The 20,000-nt window shown below is 47.4% G+C and overlaps 1 protein-coding gene across 7 annotated transcripts in view; it reads right to left on the bottom strand.

The window, feature by feature from the left end:
* Positions 1 to 20,000, bottom strand: part of dock1 (dedicator of cytokinesis 1) — a 219,349-nt gene that overhangs the window by 160,741 nt on the left and 38,608 nt on the right. For all 7 annotated transcript variants that reach the window (XR_013968570.1, XM_080834740.1, XM_080834744.1 and 4 more), the window contains exons 15-20: positions 17,229 to 17,327; positions 16,787 to 16,859; positions 11,640 to 11,743; positions 9,972 to 10,155; positions 3,579 to 3,676; positions 163 to 252 (exon numbers count right to left, since the gene is read on the bottom strand). Coding sequence is in view for 6 of the 7 variants with exons in the window: in XM_080834740.1 (XP_080690866.1) it covers positions 163 to 252; positions 3,579 to 3,676; positions 9,972 to 10,155; positions 11,640 to 11,743; positions 16,787 to 16,859; positions 17,229 to 17,327 (648 nt within the window). In the remaining variant the exon portion in view is untranslated. The remainder of the gene's footprint in view (positions 1 to 162; positions 253 to 3,578; positions 3,677 to 9,971; positions 10,156 to 11,639; positions 11,744 to 16,786; positions 16,860 to 17,228; positions 17,328 to 20,000) is intronic.

The raw sequence follows: 20,000 nt of genomic DNA, 5'->3' as shown, positions 1-20,000 counted from the left end.
CTTTTGCATTCATAGATTTTAATATTATCACATAACTGTTTTAATAGAGATAGCAGTTTGTAAAAATAAAACAATTTAAATAAAAAACAACGAATAACATCAGACCATATAAAATCAACTTTTGTTATAACAAATCGAAATGACAAACAAACATGTCCTCACCAAAGCATCAAAAACCAGGGTGTCAAACGTGTCACTCTCCGAGTTCTCCATCATGATGTTGAAGAGGGCATCCAGGGTGTCTTGTAGAAACTGATGGGGACATATTGAACAGGAGGGGGGTTAGCACAGGGAGTGAGAATGCCCATCACGCTGTCATCTCATGTAAATCTTCCTGACGAGGTCATCCCCAGTCTTTAAACTCTTTGATGCTAGCGATGCATGGGAGGGGACAGAAAGCAGCCATTTTCATACCACTGTCAGGATGAATTATAGTGAAGAGAGACTACTTTATGGCCATTGTCATTCAAGTGCTGTGCTTCACAGAGGGGAGACAACTCCAGGCATTCTGAGGGATCAGCAGGAGTCCTAAACATCGTCACTGCGTTTCAAAGCTAATATGAGTCTATAGAGGGGGGGGGGGGGGGGGGGGGGGGCATTGACGGTTCTGTGGTTTTGTCTTACTTTGCAGAACCAAAAACCTCTAAAGCCTTGTTTTGGGATGAGAGCAAGACTGTTTTTCAGACCAATATTATGTACTTAAGAAGAGAGAGTGTGTGGAATGAGAGAAAGGGAGGTACATGTAAGGGTACAGCTCTGTGTTTGAAGAGTAGTTGGCCATGAGAGCCATCATGGAGAGAGCAAAGAGGAGGAGAGAGATGAGTGCAGTGCCCTGCTCCCCTTCACATGGCCGTCTCCAGGCTCTTAACCGGCCCTCTCAGCCAACAGCAGCTCACACTAAGTGCTTCAGCCACAACACAACACAACAGAGAGACACAACACAACACAGAGACACAACACAACACAACACAGAGACACAACACATCACAGAGACACAACACAACACAACACAACACAGAGACACAACACAACACAACACAACACAACGACACAACACAACACATCACAGAGACACAACACAACACAACACAACACAGAGACACAACACAACACAACACAACACAGAGACACAACACAACACAACACAACACAACACAGAGACACAACACAACACAACACAGAGACACAACACAACACATCACAGAGACACAACACAACACAGAGACACAACACAACACAGAGACACAACACATCACAGAGACACAACACAACACAACACAGAGACACAACACAACACAACACAACACAGAGACACAACACAACACAGAGACACAACACAACACAGATACACAACACAACACATCACAGAGACACAACACAACACAACACAGAGACACAACACAACACAACACAGAGACACAACACAACACAACACAGAGACACAACACAACACAGAGACACAACACAACACAACACAGAGACACAACACAACACAGAGACACAACACAACACAACACAGAGACACAACACAACAGAGAGACACAACACAACACAGAGACACAAAACAACACAGAGACACAACACAACACAACACAACACAACACAGAGACACAACACAACACAACACAGAGACACAACACAACACAGAGACACAAAACAACACAGAGACACAACACAACACAACACAGAGACAAATATCTACAGCAGGACCGTTCTGCCCCACTACCCTTGCAGCAGTTCATCTGAACACCATGTTGCCAACGTTCCCATGAAATGTGTGGCTAAAACTGGGATTGGCCTTGACCTCTGTGCCATCTCTACACTCAACACTTTCCAGTCTCTAGAGTCATACAAACTGCCTATCAGGCAGAAACTATTTCAGCTATTCCTACTCTGGGGCCAGCCTTTTGTTCCTGCCGTGTGAACTCAACATCAAAGTGTTCCATGTGTCTTGGAAAGGTTTGTTTTGATCAAAGTTGTGCTGGCTAAAGAGGTGTGTGTTGGTGTGTGTTTGTGTGTGTGTGTGTGTGTGTGTTGGTGGAGATGAAAGGGCGCATGCCAGCCATTATGGCAAGGTTCCTGCCATCAGCCTTCACTGATCCGTCATAGCGAGAGCTGTAGAGATTGATGGCACTGAGGCAACATCCAGGCATGATCGGGGCAGGGAATAAATCCAAGTTCAATCAGAATATTGCCAAAGAGATCCTGCATTAGAATAATGAGGCTGGACAGCTAGCGAGAGCAGCATTGGAGAGGTCCTCGGGAGGGGTTCTGTTGGACTGATGGAATCAGCACTTCTGGCAGGAACAGATGCTGGAGGCACGGCACCAAGGAGGGGTTTCAAACAATGTTTTTGTTTCCTGTTGCTTTCTGCTAAACAAAGTGACTGCAGGAGAAACTGGTGGTCTTTTTTGGCTGAGAAAGCATTTACTCAGCACTGCATTGGAAGCCTGACTGCAAAAAGTGCGGGGTGGGCTGGGGTGGGGGGGTGTGAAATAAACATACCGAAATAAATCAACCAGGTCAACAGGGACTTGAGAGTGACATGACTCACTCTGACACATGCAGCTTTTTAGCGATTGCTGCAGAAGCCCCCGTGGATATAATCCAACGATATATTAGATACGTGTACATTCCTGCATAGGTCAGACATGCATTAATGCAGGAGTTCAAGGAGCCATGGAGGTGCTTTTTGATGACAGACGCAACATGTGCAGATAGAGTGTATGCACAGCTATTCTACCAGGCCTACAATAGCTAAATGAGGTGCTGCAGGGGGCAGACGCAGGGAGGGTGAGAGTGCCTCGTCAGCTCCAGTAGTGTATCCCAGGGTCTCCTAGTGTGTGTGTGTGTGTGTGTGTGTGTGTGTGTGTGTTCTGCAGGCTGTGCTACTGCTTCGAGCTTACTAGCCACAGTGTATTTGGCGCTCAGGTGAGCTGGAGGCTGGTTCCTGTTTGGGAGAGCGAATGCAATTGTGCAGGGTGACAACCTTGCAGTGGTGTCCAATCTCCAGGCTCTCAAAGGAAAAGCAGCGCTCCACTCCTTCACTTACTCATGGTTCATTTAGTAACCTCCTCCAGAGCCTTAAACGTCACAGTATAGTTTGGACAGCAGGACAAGGCCAGGCTCTTTTGAAAGATACAAAATGAAAGCCAGGTTCCATTTTCGCTCAGAGTTGTCAATTTGGCTCAAGAACAGCCCGTTACCAACGCCAGAGGCAAAAATGGAAAACGGGATTGTTCTGATCCCAAAAAGGCTGACTTCATCCGGAAGAGAAAATGCACGCCAAAATTTGAGGAAAATACCAAGATGAAATGTTAGCTATGGAGACCAGAGCCTCCTGGAACGACCTTGAATGTGACAGCTCCATGCAACTCATATTAATACTAGGAAAAGGAACTCTCATCTCAGACCTTTTTAGTTTATGCTACTAAATGTTTTAGTTACACATGGGCCAACCCAGCGTTCACTGACGGACAGGACAGAGTCAGGTACATTGAACATGGAGAAGTCGGATTTGACAATCTGGACTAAAGTGTGGCGTGGTGGAGAATTGGAGTGAACTGGACTCGACTGACCTTGACGACCTCCCCTCCGTCCACCTTCATGAGCTGCCGCAGGTTCTGCTGGAGCAGGCTGGTGTTGGAGCGCCATTTCAACAGACCCAGGAGGTCCACTGAGCCACCAGAGAGAACACACACGTGCACACACACAACAGAGAGAACACACACAGGCACAGACACAACAGGGAGAACACACACAGGCACAGACACAACAGGGAGAACACACATATGCACAGACACAACAGGGAGAACACACACATGCACAGACACAACAGGGAGAACACACACAGGCACAGACACAACAGAGACAGGGAGAGAGGAAGATCAAAAGTTAGTTTTAATCTTTTCAGAACACTGCATCAATGAAATGATCATGAATGAAACTGAAACAGTTAAACAATGGCAAAAAAAGTGTTGCTCCTTTGCCATAATAGGTCTTCCATAACTGCTGCCACCCTCAAGACATTTTGACTGCAACACTAGTGAAAACACACAAATTAAACTAGTCTCTAATCACGTTTACCCATCACTGCGGTATCTCTCACAGTCATGAATACTGAACTTCAAAGTAAATGGTGTAAATCACAATTCATGTGTTAAAGGGGGTGCACGTGTCTATTTTTACTATGAATAATGTCATAAGACTATGGCAATAATCAATCACATTTCAGAGAGCATCCAGGAGTGAACCTCTTTAAAGATGTATTACAAGATCCACAGTGCTCTTGGGCTTTTCGCAGTCTTTATTTAGTGAGTGAAATTTAATTCACAGATGTTTGAGATAAATATCAAATCCACTCATAACTCAACAACTAATAAGTGTTTGCGGAGATGAAGTCAACGACACTCTCAAACCCAGTGAGGGTTTCAGATCTCTCAGAACCAGTAAGACTCTCAATCTCCCTGTCTATTTCATTTGGAAGTGGCATGCCTCTTAAGTGCCTACACAGATGAAGGATCACAACATTTCTGAAATACTCTCCAAAGGCACCCCTCCATAAGCACACCCACATTGGTCAGGACACACACACACACGAACACACACACACGAACACACACACACACACACACCTTTTCATCGAATGACCCAACCAAAAGCAGAAAGAATAAGAGCAGTGCCTGCCCTTGCCACCCTCTCCCTACCATCTGTAGGTTCCCCACAGGAAACCCCCCGCTCTGCCCATTCCCCTGTGCCAGCAGCGTGCGGCGGGGCAGACTGGGTGATGGATGCCCGTCATCTGGAGCTCTGACAAGTGATGAGGGCACAGCCATCAGACTCCATCTAAAGGCCCCAGTCTCCTCTACAGGGAGACATTTTACCCTTCATTCTTTTTGTTAAGAAATGGCTTAAGGCCAAACGAAACAAATAAAATAAAATGACAATAAATCATCAGCACTGTACAGATGAAGGAAGAGGTGTTGTACAGGAAGGTGACGGGACACACACACACACACACACACACACACACACACCTTTCAAGGTTCACATAACACTAAATCCTGGGAAAAATGAAGCAATTTTATTGAAGGCCTTATAAAATAAATCTGAGACATTTGCCCTCTATAAGAAGCTACACGAATACCTGGATTCATTTCTTGAGATAAAGAACTTTGTCTTTCTATCCAATCTCACACCCGTACCCCACAAAATATCCATATTAGTCTTCCTATATGCCCCTAATGTAGAAACTGAACTCATTATAGATCTGACTGCTTTGTTCCCATCTTGTTCTGCGGACAATCAAATTCTCCTCATAGCAATTACTTAAATGGAGGCTGGAACAAATCAGAGATTAGGGTAGGGAACTCCAGTATAAAGAGCAATAAGCATCCAGGTGGAGTAAGCCCATAAGTGAGCTCAACATGGGCTTTAAACGGGATGCTCCACAGATAACAGCCAACACAAACAAAAGGTGTGTGGGTGTGGGGAGGAGAGGGGGGTGGTGTTCAGATGTTTCTTTACAAGTTCACAATTGAGTCATTAAGGTGAAAACCTTGCTAAAGCCTGTCTTGAGGAAACCCTAACTCATGGGCGAATCACAGCAGCAGGTGAACTCCCAGCTCAACACTGCCAATTTAGAGACAGAGCACGGAGGAGACCTCACACTCACCACACTTTATCACTGCAGTTTTTCCACCACGCTAAAGATCAACACCTTCACTGAGCAGACACCTACACACACACAGACACACACAGACACACACAGACACACACAGAGACACACAGAGACACACAGACACACACACAGACACACACACAGACACACACACACACACACACACCTCACCACAGCAGTCTAATGTGTTTCGATAAGACCATAATTCTTTAATGAGGAGGAATTCAAATTCTGTCCCAGTTTCTGTAAGGCTCTGAGCCCAGTCAGAACAGCGATGATTTCAAGCTCTTTGGTCTGTGTCAGATATCTGCACAACAGAGAAATGATTTTGCTTGAGTGTGTCAATATTCCATCTACAGATTTGACTACTCACAATTCCCCTGCATTTCAAACAGCTGATTGACATCGTCAGCATGAGATCTATCAAAACTGAGGAACACCAGTCTTCACGTTACATGTGTGGTTTTTCCCAATTAGTACCAACCTCTAATCACAGGGCTGCCCAGCTGTTTACAGCATGTCATTTATAAGTGCTTATTTAAAAGAGACTTCCATTCAAAGATACCTGCAATAAATCCTACGAACATCTTAGCATTTTACATTTAGCACCTATATTTATTTAGCAGTTACTTTCATCTAATGCATCTTCGAGTATACCGAGTACCGTGACACCCGGAAATCAGCAAATCAACACAACGAGTAGTCAGTCATTCACGCCTGCATCACAGATGAGTGACGCACAGGGAACAGGCATATGTTTTAATGAGTCACCTCTCTGACTGACATGAATGTAGACAGCCACCTTCAGTCACACGTGGTGGGTAAACACACTGCCATCATCAGCACGCTTAATGACACATCACACATTTACTCCACTCTAGCCAGGAAACAGCCAAGTGCTTCACACTACCACAATAATGACTCAGTGAAGATGCAGAGAGGATGCGTCACATCTGTTGAGGGGACACCGCAAGGCAGTCTGTCCACTGAAGCAGGGGATTCATAAGTGCCATTTTTTGTCATCTACACCAAAGACAATAGGAATAAAGACATGAGATGGGAAGTGTTCTGTCTCATGTGGAAATGTGTTCTGTGTTCTGTCTCATGTGTTATGTGTTCTGTCTCATCTGGAGATGTGTTCTGTGTTCTGTCTCATCTGGAGATGTGTTCTGTGTTCTGTCTCATGTGGAGATGTGTTCTGTGTTCTGTCTCATGTGGAGATGTGTTCTGTGTTCTGTCTCATGTGGAGATGTGTTCTGTGTTCTGTCTCATCTGGAGATGTGTTCTGTCTCATGTGGAGATGTGTTCTGTGTTCTGTGTTCTGTCTCATGTGGAGATGTGTTCTGTGTTCTGTGTTCTGTCTCATGTGGAGATGTGTTCTGTGTTCTGTCTCATGTGGAGATGTGTTCTGTGTTCTGTCTCATCTGGAGATGTGTTCTGTGTTCTGTCTCATGTGGAGATGTGGCCAGGGCGTTCACATGAACTGATGGTGATACAGATTGGCTAATTACGACAGTTTCCTGTTTCAGAAGGTCTCATGCTGTAAGACGGAGAGAGGCACCATTTGTGCGTATTTAAAAATAACTACAGAAATCAGTGGCGCACTTTCTTTCCATTCTTTTCTCTAACCCTGAACCCTGAGGAGAAAGCATTGTCGCTCTGACACGGCGTTCTTGTTTCATCAAGGTCTAGGTGCGCAACCGTGGGCCTCCAGAAACACAAAGAGTGCAGCAAACATCAGGGCTTTTCACACCCTTGAAACAAACAGTGGGTCTCTTCACACAAACACTGTGACATCGCTCAGTTAGTGAACATAAAACACTCACCCCCACCCAAACATATTTCAGCAGGCCGCCTTTGATTTCCACCTGAGAGCACCCACTGCATACTAACAGTGGTGAAGAAAAGGTGCACAGTACAGGCTGCGCTCCAAATGTGCAACTTCATTTTGCCCCAGCGAGTGTCCCTGTTCCACAGAGGCATCTGTGTCCTCCAATACTCAGACTTTGTCATTGGGGACAAGACAACAGCAGCAGGGAGGCCAGCGACTGCAGTCCAGATGTCTCGGCGACAAGAGCGGCTGTGTAGAAACTTCGTGCCATCAGTTTAGTTCTGTGGTGTTCAGCAGTTTTGTGCAGTTTCTTCCATTAGGAGAATGTTGTCTGCATCCTCTGTGACCTCATTATAGAGACATTCAGAAGGTTTGCTAATGCATCCGTTGAACACACACACACAAGCGGACAATCTGTGAAATGTGCATACTGGAAATTTCCACTGCACACAAATAGGCACCCATCTACTTTCAGGCCCTCACTCAAACATAACCCAAATGACCAGGGCATCTCGTGGGTCGGATAAAAGTGGCAACTTCCCTCCCATCTCAGGTCATTAGCTGGGTATGAGCAGGGGCAGACAGTGGCATGGTCCGGTCCAGTCTGGCCTGGTCAGCGTGAGCTGCGGACATCAGTGGGCCCAGGGGGAGATGGGACAGGAGTGAGATGAAGCGATGTGGCAGAGGGGTTTGCCACATGGCTTACATCACAGAGCACACTGAGCACCATGCTGTTCCTCAGAGCACATCCGTCCATCACAGGACTGTTTACCCAGGGTCAGGTCGCACAGAGCCTTGTGTGTGTGTGTGTGTGTGTGTGTGTGTGTGTGTGTGTGTGTGTGTGTGTGTGTGTGTGTGTGTGTGTGTGTGTGTGTGTGTGTGCGTGTGCGTGTGCGTGCGAGAGAGTGTGTGAGTGTGTGTGTGACGGAAAGTGATGACAGACAGAGCAGATGTGCCATGTGATCTCTTTGTAATGCATACATGAATGAGCTTCTGAAAGTGTTAAAGTGAAAGTGTGGATCAGACGTAAACTGCATGTGGTTCAGACTGAAACTGTGTGTGTATCACGCAGAGAAGGAGAGGGAGAGGGAGAGGGAGGGTAAGAGAGACACTGAACAGAGAAGAGCATGCCTGTCACGTAGCCTCTTGACCCGATGTGAAGAGGACAGGACCTTCAGATAGAGTACCTGCTCTCTCTCTGGCAGAGGCTGATTTGTATCCACCGTGCTTGCGCTCAGATTGACGATGCCGCTAACATCCTAGCTTAATGCAGGCTTCTTTGAACATACAGGCAAACAAGACAAGTGTATTCTTCTTTATTTCTTCCTCCTCCTCCATCTTATCTCCACATCTTCCTCCTCCATCTGGAGAGGATTTGACTAAGGAGAGAGCTTGCTCTCCAACAGCAGTCTCTACTCAAGCCCAACCTCCTCCTGTCTGTGACTAGACTACAATTCTCCCACTTCTTCTCATTTCCTGACACTTCTTCTCATTTCAGAGGCTCTCTCTCACTCTCTCTCTCTCTCACTCTCCGCCTCTTCCTCTCTTTCTTTTTTTCCAGGCAACTTCACTGGTGGATATCTTTTTTCCCCTCCGCGTTTCCTTTGGATCCCGGTGAATTGAGAAATTAGGCACCTTTTATTCACAGTGCATTTGGAGTGAGGGGAGAGAAAAAGCCTGAGGTTAGCGATACAATTAACTTCTCCCTCCTGCCGGAGCACTGCGGCTCTCCCCTGCACGCCCTCACTCCTCCCTCCTCATCCTCCTCCCCCACAGAGGCTCTTTATTTCAGCCACACTAAAGTCTAAATGCTCAAACTCACCTCCATTTGTCTGAGGACAACCTTTTTTTATTCCCCCCTTTAAAAAAAGAGGCTGCCAAGCAAAAAGACAAGGAGGGATAAAAACAACAGGATTAAAGGTATAAAAGGCAGTCACTGTGTGTCAGCACTCCCGTCTCAAACTTCCTCAGGCGTGCTGGTCTGGTAAAGCCCCAGCGAGACATGCAGAGTTTGGGGTTCAGGCACCTCGCAGCAGGAGGCTTTAGGCAGGGGAGGCTGGGCCGGTGTGTTCCTATCAGACCCCGTTTGCAGGCTCTTAACTAGAGTCTAAGTGTAGGCAGCCGTGCTGGTCAGAACAGCCCTGGTCACCTTAGCCTACGGCTGCGAGAGAGAAGTTTGTGGGGCTTAACTGGCCCTGAGAAAGCAAAGCTGACCACAGCAAAACTAACAACGCCAGTGAGATCTCCACCCCTAAGGCTTGGCAGGGACACCTCACAACAGATCATTACATTATAGCAGGAGAAGAAGGGGGAGAGGGGAGAGAGTGAGAGAGGAAGAAAGAAAATAAAGTAAGAAAAAAAATGACACTTCAAATTAACAGAGAAAGATAGAGAGAAGGAGAGCGAGAGATGAATGGAAAGCAGAATATGAGTGAGTTGGAGGAAGCTGTGCCACCTTACCGTTCTGGGTGAGTTTGGTGGAGCAGACCAGGGTGGAGATCTGGAAGGAGTCTTTGCTGATGGTGCAGTTGCCCAGGTTCTGCATGCTCTTGCCCGTGGTAGGGTAGCCCTTCTCCTCTAGCTCAACCTTGGTGGCGGGGACGTTCAGGTACAGAGAAGAGTCCTCCATCTTCTTGGCCTCAGCCTGCAAACACAACACATACATCTGGAGGTCAAATCTAACACCAAGAACCAGAGAAAGCTGGGTTCCTGCCAGTAAGGTAGGAGCACAAACAAAGGTTATATTTCCAAAATTCTAAGTGAGTGTGATCCCAAGAGAAACTAAAAATCTTTTCAGGTCCATTTCCAGCCTGTATGTCACTGTGATTAACATAGATGAGTGGTTCTCAAAGTGGGTGAAATGATTTGCTATAAATAATAAAATTGTGCTGTATCATTACAAATCACAAATCTACAGATGGGGAGACCATCTGAGCCAATAAAAGCTGGCAAGAATGGAGAAATATGATGATGGATATCGAGTCTGGTTTCATTGAGAACAGCCATGGATGACCAAAATGAGTCATGTGTCTTCAGGTGCTAGCGGATAAAGCCATGAAGCCAAGCTAAAGCCACAGCTGATTACAAAGCACTTGGAATATAAGAGCGAGGATTACACCCACCAGAAAACAAAGAGACCACAACCTCAGAGAAAGCACAGAATGCTTCCTGCGGTGGCTCTACGGCTTGCTAAGAGCAAGAAGCAGTTGCACAAGAACTCATACTTCCAGCCGCAGTTGAAATGTTGGAAGTTATGCTTGGGACAAAGGCAGCTAATAAACTGTAAGCTGTACCGCTCTCACATCACTATAAAACAATAAAAAAGTTTTAGAACCCAACAAGTATGAATGGCATCTAAGACTACAAATGCTTATAAGCATATGCTTAATCTGTGTTACTATGATGAGGGGGTTCTTAGAACCGTTTCTCCCATCAGGGGTCCCATGCCCCTAAACGTTTAAGAAACCCCTGACGTGGATGTTACAGCACACTTCGATGCCCACAGTGCACAGCTACTAATAGGACACAAGTATATTGGTTTTGTTGAAAACATTACTTTCCTCTCAGTGACACACAGTATAAAAAGCTTTATAACTACTTATTATTTTGCCACTGCTGTATTTCTTTGTGATATTCACTACATAATTTAGCTTGTCATGAACCTTGCAGGCAAACCTCAAATAATAGGAAGTTTACTTACGCAGAGGAACAAGACAAGATAAATAGGCTTTTGTATAACTAGGGCTGGAACTCCTACAAAAATTCTTTATTAAATTTTAAACACATAAAATCCTTCACATAAAATACCTTACTCTGGCTGCTGTGGGATATATACCAGAGCTTGTAGAAGTGAAGAAAAGCTAACAGTCATTATCACGGAACACAACGAGACAAGCCAGCCAATTACAGTCACGCAGTCATACAGGAGCATACTGCAGCAGAGAGAGGGAGAGACTGAGAGAGAAAGAGAGAGAGGGATGGATAGAGAGAGGGGAATAGAGAGAGACTACAAGTGAGAGGACACACTGTGATGTGAGAGAAAGAAAGGGGAGAATGATGGATAAATGAAAGAAAGGCACAGAAGGAGAAAGAGAGAGAACACGGCCCATGCTGGGCTGGGCAGGCTACCTTGTAGACGATGAGATCATGCTCGCCGTCTCGTAACGTTGTGCCGTCATACCTCATCAGCTTGACAAAGGACAAGGCAAAGATCTTCTCCGATTTGTCTTTGTCTGTGGGGGTGAGAGGAAACACACAGACGGGGCGTGAGATATGCCGTGGGCTGGGGGTGGTGTTGGTGGGTATGTGCCAGGAAGGGGCTCCGCTGGTGATGGGGGTACAGGGCAGTGAGGCAGGCTGTCAGGTGTCAGGCCTCGGAGCCACAGCGGTCACTGTGGCCGACACGCCGCATCAGTCTCTCCGACAGGCCTACAAACAGCCCAACATGTCGCTTAATCCCCACTACAAATCTCACACGCTCCCGGCCACACTGTGCTGAGTCAGGCTGTGTGTGTGTGTGAACTGGCAGGCTCTGAGCAGTGTGAGGAGTATAGGAGAGAGGGAGGGAGAGAGAGAGAGAGAGAGAGGGAGGGAGAGGGAGAGTGGAGAAAGAGAGAGAGAGAGAGACAGAGAGAGAGAGAGGGAGAGTGGAGAAAGAGAGAGAGAGAGAGAGACAGACAGAAAGAGAGACAGAAAGAGAGAAAGAGAAAGAAAGAGAGAAAAAGAAAAGACAGAAAGAAAGAAGCTACACATGCTTGAGGAGACAAGAGGGGGACTTCCGGACTCGCCTGACAGGAGCAACCCAGTGCCCAATTACATCCCCCCTCCTTATCCCTGACACAGTGCGTGCTGACCCAGATGAGGATCCCCACACACACGCTAACACATTAACACACACACGCTAACACATTAACACACACACACACACACACACACACACACTAACACATTAACAAACACACACGCTAACACATTAACACACACATGCCAAAAGCAGGCAGCATATATGGCAGCACTGCAAGGGTATGAGAGGTCATCAAGGACACAGGCTGCCTGCTGTGAGTTTGCATAGTGTGTGTGTGTATGTGTGTGTGTGTGTGTGTGTGTGTGTGTGTGTGTGTGTGTGTGTGTGTGTGTGTGTGTGTGTGTGTGTGTGTGTGTGTGTGTGTGTGTGTGTGTGCGCGGGTGTGTGTGTGTGTGTGTGTGTGTGTGTGTGTGTGTGTGTGGCTGTCAAAGCACTGCAGACACATGAAACTCCATTAATGTCAGCGCAAACTGCGTTTTTCTTCTGTTAAGCAGTCATTCACTCTTTACTCTGCAGTAAGACAGGCACTGATTTAAGGATTGACCACAGACACACACACACAGTGTCACACACAGTGTCACACACACACACACACACACACACACAGTCACACACACAGTCACACACACACACACAGTGTCACACACACACACACAGTGTCACACACACACAGTGTCACACACACACACACACACACAGTGTCACACAGTGTCACACACACACACACACACACACACACACACACACACACACACACACACACACACGAGATGTGCCAAGGGGGGGTTCCTGCATAATTGATCACACATTTCAAACATGGGAACAAGTTTCAGGGGAGGGGCTCTCTGTCTATGCTGGTGATTTGTGTATGCTTGTGTGTGAGCGCATACGTGTGTACCTGGGTCAGTGTGTGTGTGTGTGTGTGTGTGTGTGTGTGTGTGCACTCTGCCGGGTGAGTTATGGCCCTGTCCCAAGAGCGCGCAGCCGGACAGAATGGCATACATCACCACTGCGGAGCAACAAGCTCAAATATACGTGCACTGGGGCCACCATTGGTCAGAGTATCTTACGCATTCCATCTGCATAAATCCCCTCATTGGGTTGCTGCCTGCAGAGCGGCAGTGAATAATTACTGGTGCCGCTGCCCTGCCAGCCAGCTGAGCCAAACAGCAGCGCTAAATACAGTAATGCAGCACACACACACACACACACACACACACACACAGCTGAGCAGGGTGACACAGGCCCACGGTCATCTTAAGGACCTCCAAACTAGTTTGGTCGCATTGACCCAAAAAAAATGCTACTGCGGACTTCAGGTTCACTGGCTGGGAGATGGCATTCTGAGATAATAAGCAGGTCCATCTGGAGTTAAGGTTACAGGTCTGTGGCTTTGGGTCATCCCAACACTAGTTTGGATGCCAAGAACTGAGATGTCAGCCATTAATGGCCGGGGTTGTTCTGGTAATTTGTAGCTGGTGCTCCAGGATAGCCGGAGGCGCCGGCATTGCCAGATTTGGCAACTGAGCAGGGGTCATGTGACGGCCACGGTGGTCACCATGGTGCAGGGCTCTGTGTAGCTCGGCAACCATGTCCTGTCTGTCGAGTCGAAGAGTTCAGCCTCAGCTACAAGCGGTTGGAGACAAAACCAGATCGACAGCCTCCACCCAGAGCAAGACAGAGAGGGAGAGTATGTGACAGACAGAGAGGGCAAGAACAAGAGAGAGAGAGAGAGAGAGACAGAAAGGGCAAGAACGAGAGAGAGAGAGAGAGAGACAGAAAGGGCAAGAACGAGAGAGAGAGAGAAAGAGGGCAAGAACGAGAGGGAGAGACAGAGAGGGCAAGAACGAGAGAGAGAGAGACAGAGAGGGCAAGAACGAGAGAGAGAGAGAGAGAGAGGGCAAGAACGAGAGGGAGAGACAGAGAGGGCAAGAACGAGAGAGAGAGAGGGCAAGAACGAGAGGGAGAGACAGAGAGGGCAAGAACGAGAGAGAGAGAGGGCAAGAACGAGAGGGAGAGACAGAGAGGGCAAGAACGAGAGAGAGAGAGGGCAAGACCGAGAGAGAGAGACAGAGAGGGCAAGAACGAGAGAGAGAGAGGGCAAGACCGAGAGAGAGAGACAGAGAGGGCAAGACCGAGAGACAGAGAGGGCAAGAACGAGAGGGAGAGACAGAGAGGGCAAGAACGAGAGAGAGAGGGCAAGAACGAGAGGGAGAGACAGAGAGGGCAAGAACGAGAGAGACAGAGAGGGCAAGAACGAGAGGGAGAGACAGAGAGGGCAAGAACGAGAGGGAGAGACAGAGAGGGCAAGAACGAGAGAGAGACAGAGAGGGCAAGAACGAGAAAGAGGGCAAGAACGAGAGGCAGAGACAGAGAGGGCAAGAACGAGAGAGAGAGAGACAGAGAGGGCAAGAACGAGAGAGATAGAGAGAGAGGGCAAGAACGAGAGGGAGAGACAGAGAGGGCAAGAACGAGAGAGAGAGAGGGCAAGAACGAGAGAGAGAGACAGAGAGGGCAAGAACGAGAGAGAGAGAGAGAGAGAGAGAGAGAGGGAGAGAGGGCAAGAACGAGAGAGAGAGAGAGAGAGAGAGAGAGGGCAAGAACGAGAGAGACAGAGAGGGCAAGAAAGAGAGGCAGAGAGCGAGCGAGAGGGCAAGAAAGAGGGGGAGAGAGCGAGCGAGAGGCATCTCCAACTCCTTCATCTATTAGCAGCCCACTCTTCCTCTCTCCATGGAGTGCTATAAATGAATCCCAGCCAGCCATGTGAACTGTATTCATATTTCACTGCCAGTCATCAGTATTCCCCATCCATGTGAGAGCTGCAGCCTAGTCATTGTTCTCCATTAGTTAGAAAGCACATGTAGGAAGATGGATTAAGATTCATCTTGCCTCGTGCTCAATGCCTGCTCCTCAAAACTACTCATACTAATACCTTAATGAGCCATTTCACGCCTTGCAAATCAACTTAGTGCTTTTCCAATGGAATAGCTGCCAGTAGCTATGTCACTCTACTGCCATCAACTGAATGGTCTTGGTTTAGAGAAGTCACTATTAAAAATTAAGAATATTATACCTTTCACCACTTAGCATCACCATGGTGTAATTATTAGGCTTAAGAGGAGGTAAACCCCTGAACCCCCAGTCGTGAACATGCAGAAGGGGAGTTCTGGCCCGATTAAGCTCAGAAGCAGGCTGGTATTTCCTAAGCGCAAAACCCTGTTAGATCACGAGAACTGAAAAGGTCAGGGATGAGGTTTGAAAAAACAAAACAAAAAACACAGATGAAGCAGTCACTTGCTGTTTCACAGCTGACAAAACATAAATCAGTCTGTAACCGTCAGTCAACAGCCACTGAAAACACAGAGGCTCTGAGTGTATGTGTGCGTCTGTGTGCGTCTGTGTGCGTCTGTGTGCGTCTGTGTGCGTGCTTTTGTGTGTGTGTGTGTGTGTGTTACAGCGGTGGCAGTGGGTTTTCTCTTAGTGACTGATAACCCTTGTGTGTGTGTGTATGTGTGTGTATGTGTGTGTGTGTGTGTGTGTGTGTGTGTGTGTGTGACATCAGTGGCAGTGGGTTTTCTCTTGGTGACTGCTAACCTGTGGCTAGGCCTGTGTGTCCACATGCTAATTGATTGTTTTACATACACCTCCCTGGCCCCTCCCTCCTTGTCCTGGCGCCACGGCAACAGCATGTGGCTGACAGATGGAACAGCACGGTTGCCAAGCTAGGGTTCCCTCTTCGAATCAAGCTCACACACACACACAATCTCACACACACAATCTCACACACACAATCACACACACACAATCACACAATCACACACACACACAGCAAAATCACACACACTCACTCCACTAAATGAGCTTATCGAAACCATCAGAGAGATGGCTTCGAACCCTATGAATATCCATAAAGTGCACATGTAGACACACACACACAACCACACACACACACACACACACACACACAGACACACACACACAGGTTTTCACATCATCTCAGCTGATTAGAGGCTGTTGTGTGGAGGGGGCACGAGGCTGAGTGCTTTGAGACAGAAGCAGGTGGCATCATATGGCGGCTGCTGTTGTGTTAAGGAGTACTAAAACAGCTGGAGTGTAAAAGTCAGCAGAAATGATGAAGTCTCAATGTGAGAGTGAGCATTTTTAGTGAAAGCAAGATTCATGTGCATGTGAGTGTGTTAATATGAGACTATATTGTGTGTCTGTGTGTCTGTCTGTGTGTCTCTGTCTGTGTGTCTCTGTCTGTGTGTCTCTGTCTGTGTGTCTCTGTCTGTGTGTGTCTGTGTGTGTGTGTCTGTGTGTGTCTGTGTGTGTCTGTGTGTGTCTGTGTGTGTCTGTGTGTGTCTGTGTGTGTCTGTGTGTGTCTGTGTGTGTCTGTGTGTGTCTGTGTGTGTCTGTGTGTGTCTGTGTGTGTCTGTGTGTGTCTGTGTGTGTCTGTGTGTGTGATACTCACAGTCCTGAGATGATCTGTGTCGGAAGGTGAAGCGGAGATGGCTCCTGTTTACATCCTCAATGGGAATGGCAACCTTGAAAAAACAGACAACAAGTTCAATAAATCCATACGCAGCCACACAAACGGGGCCCAGGAAGCCTAACGCACAGTGCATGAGAATGAATAATTGGGCCTGGTCCAATTACACACTCTCCATGGCCTTTCCACTGATCCCAGAGCAGTAACACAGAGACACTCCTCTCATCACTCTCCCCATTACATCCCAAGAGCATCACAAAACCACAACCAGGAAACTGGAGGTATTTTAATCGATTGCTGTGAAATTCTTCACACCACTTCAAATGTATAGCTTTTTATATCATTTCAGACAGCTGTTCTGACAGACTGTATAAATGCTGTGTGTAGTGTGTGTGTTGGTGTGTGTGAGTGTGTGGTACTTCACCTTGATTGTCTCAAACCAGCGAGGTTGTTTCACTTGATAGTAGATCACAGACTTGTACTCAAGGATCCCTTCATCTCCGGCTCCGGGGAAGATTACATTCTACAGGATGGATGAGAGACACACACACCACACACACACACACACACACACACACACACACACACACACACACACACACACACACACACACACACACAGGGAATAACGATTAAATCCGTTTCAGCACAGACCAGCAGAGTTCATGTCAAAGCCATCTGAGACCATTCTGAGACCATTCATGGCAATAACCCAAAATGTCATCTCCTCTGTTTCATGATCCGTTTCCAAACCACACAAAACAGAACCAAGTAGCACTGGGTTTCAACGCTCAATTTTCCATTTTGCTGGGCTGGAAAAAGCTCATCTAAAAGAGTCAATTCATGCAAGGGCATCGAGTACACTAAAACAGAAGAATCCCTCGTAGAAGCTCCAAAGGGACACCGGCCTCAGTCCAACCAACAAGCCTCTAACCACAGAGCATCCCACCAAGAAGACAGACACTGATTACACCACCATTGGATGAGAGGTGGAGACCACCCCTGTAGTGAGGCCAGCCCAGGAGTCTCTCCAAGGCCAGGGATCTCTCCATCTGTCCAGGCAGGCGGCCCCTACTCTGACCTGGCCCACCAGGCCCATTAAAGCAGTGGGAGGGGAAGGGGAATGAAATATTGAGGAGGTGGGCCCTGGCCTCACCTGCTGCAGCCCAGCTGGTCACAGGGAGAGGGGAGAGGGGAGGGGGAAGGGGTTGGAGACAGGCCATTGGCACTGGCTGAATCACCTCTCCACTGCCCCCAACACCCCCAGCATCCCCAGCCTGCAGAGGGTCAGAGCATCCACGCTGAGGAGACACCCACCAGCCTGCCACGCTTGAGTGGCACCATCAATCACAACCTGAACCCACTCACACGCTCTCTCTCGCTCTCTCTCTCTCGATCTCTAGCGCTTTCTCCCTCTCTTTCCCTCTCTCTTTCCCACTTTCTCTCTCTCTGCCGGAACACAACACACAAACAACAGCTTATATGCTGCACTGCATAGATGCTTGAGCAAATAATAATGCATGTAGATGGATTTCTGCAAATGTGACAAATGTTTCATGTCTACTCCCTCTCACACTCACTCACACTCACACACACACACACACACACACCACAGAGGCGGACACACTCAATATCCCCCTCTCGCTCTCCTCTGCCCTGTTCATTCTTCACAGCCCTGACACACTCGGATGCTAACGCCTTCTGACAGCCGGCAATTATGAGAGATAACAGGCTCCCTCTCTCTCTCCACTGGCCCGGCTGTGCTGGGTGCAGGTGGGGAGGTGCAGAGAGGGGGGTTGAACCTCCGTGACCTCTGCAGACCCCCATCACAACAGGCGGGTGATTCATGCAGGACCCAGCCCATCAGACCGGAGATATGGACTCAAACTCACAGCAGTTAGAACTCACGCTATATTGACTTGTAGCAAGGCCCCCAGACAGGAGATATAGAGTCAAGCTCACAGCAGTTACTACTCACACTATATTGACTTGTAGCACCCCTGTGTCGGAGGACAACATCAACTCATCCTACAGCAATGCTCAATGGTTAGATATCTTTCTATCAATTAGGCATCCCTCTTCTATGTCTTTGTAAGTGTGTGTGTTTGTGTGCGCGTGTGCCGTCGTTATTGTGTGAGGTTAAATGGGCATCACTCTTGGTAAGTCAATCTATCAGAAGAGCAAAGCCTCTATTCTCTGAGGTTGGAACTGATAAACTAACAGATCAGGAGAGAAACTCTGTGGGACTGGTTTCCATTGCAGTTTTATGCTAAATAGAAGTTGACAAAACACAATTGCAAAAGCTCTTCGTTTCCATTGAGTGATGTTATGCAATAAAGGTTGGGCTCTACTCTGGCGATAGCCGTTCAAATTAAAATTGGCAACAGATCTCCAAGATCTTCTCACTTTAATTTTGATTGTATCCTCCGCAATAGCTATGATTGTGATTATTCAGAGACAATGAGGGCTAGTGATGAATGCAATAATGTGGGAAAGGCAAAGCCCTTATACTTTGCATATGCAAAACTTTATCTCGAACAAACTGTAAGAATAATTTAAAACATGCCATGTTTTTGACAATGTGTTGTGATTTAAATGTGGAAAATGTGTTTCCTTTTCATTTTTGCGAAATACTGCTTTGTCGACTCCTAAACTCTGATTCCTGAGGCTCAATCAGAGGCTCCTCTCTCATCCTAAACTCTGATTCCTGAGGCTCAATTAGAGGCTCCTCTCTCATCCTAAACTCTGATTCCTGAGGCTCAATTAGAGGCTCCTCTCTCAGACTCCCAGAGATGCTGCAGACCTCATTCCGTCTGCCTCACTAAAATAAGCCCCTGCCTGTGCACACACACATCAGTAGTAAAGAGGAAGGAGAAAAATATGACATAAAATAAAAAACTAATATTGGCGAATGGACTCTTCGTTCGGTTTGCAAGAGTATGCCACGTAGCCTTGGGCAGCAGAAAATGGGGGATGGGGTAATAGCGTTAGCATCCGCTCATTCCAACAGCAGTTCCAACATCTCACCAGCTAGGGTTGCCAAGAGACTGCTGCCTCCACAGCACACTGTTTTCCACCACCCACCACCTGTGCCCCCTCAGTAGAGCTACAGTCTGCTTCTTGCCTATGCTTGGAAGAATTAGCACTGGAATCAAGCCAGGCACTCTCCTCTCCATTTCCTCTCCATTTTCTCTCC

The sequence above is a fragment of the Sprattus sprattus genome, assembly GCF_963457725.1.
Source record: "Sprattus sprattus genome assembly, chromosome: 3".
NCBI classification, from domain to species: domain Eukaryota; kingdom Metazoa; phylum Chordata; class Actinopteri; order Clupeiformes; family Clupeidae; genus Sprattus; species Sprattus sprattus.
Note: the sequence above shows the minus strand (reverse complement) of the source record. Positions and strands in the feature narration are given on the sequence as shown.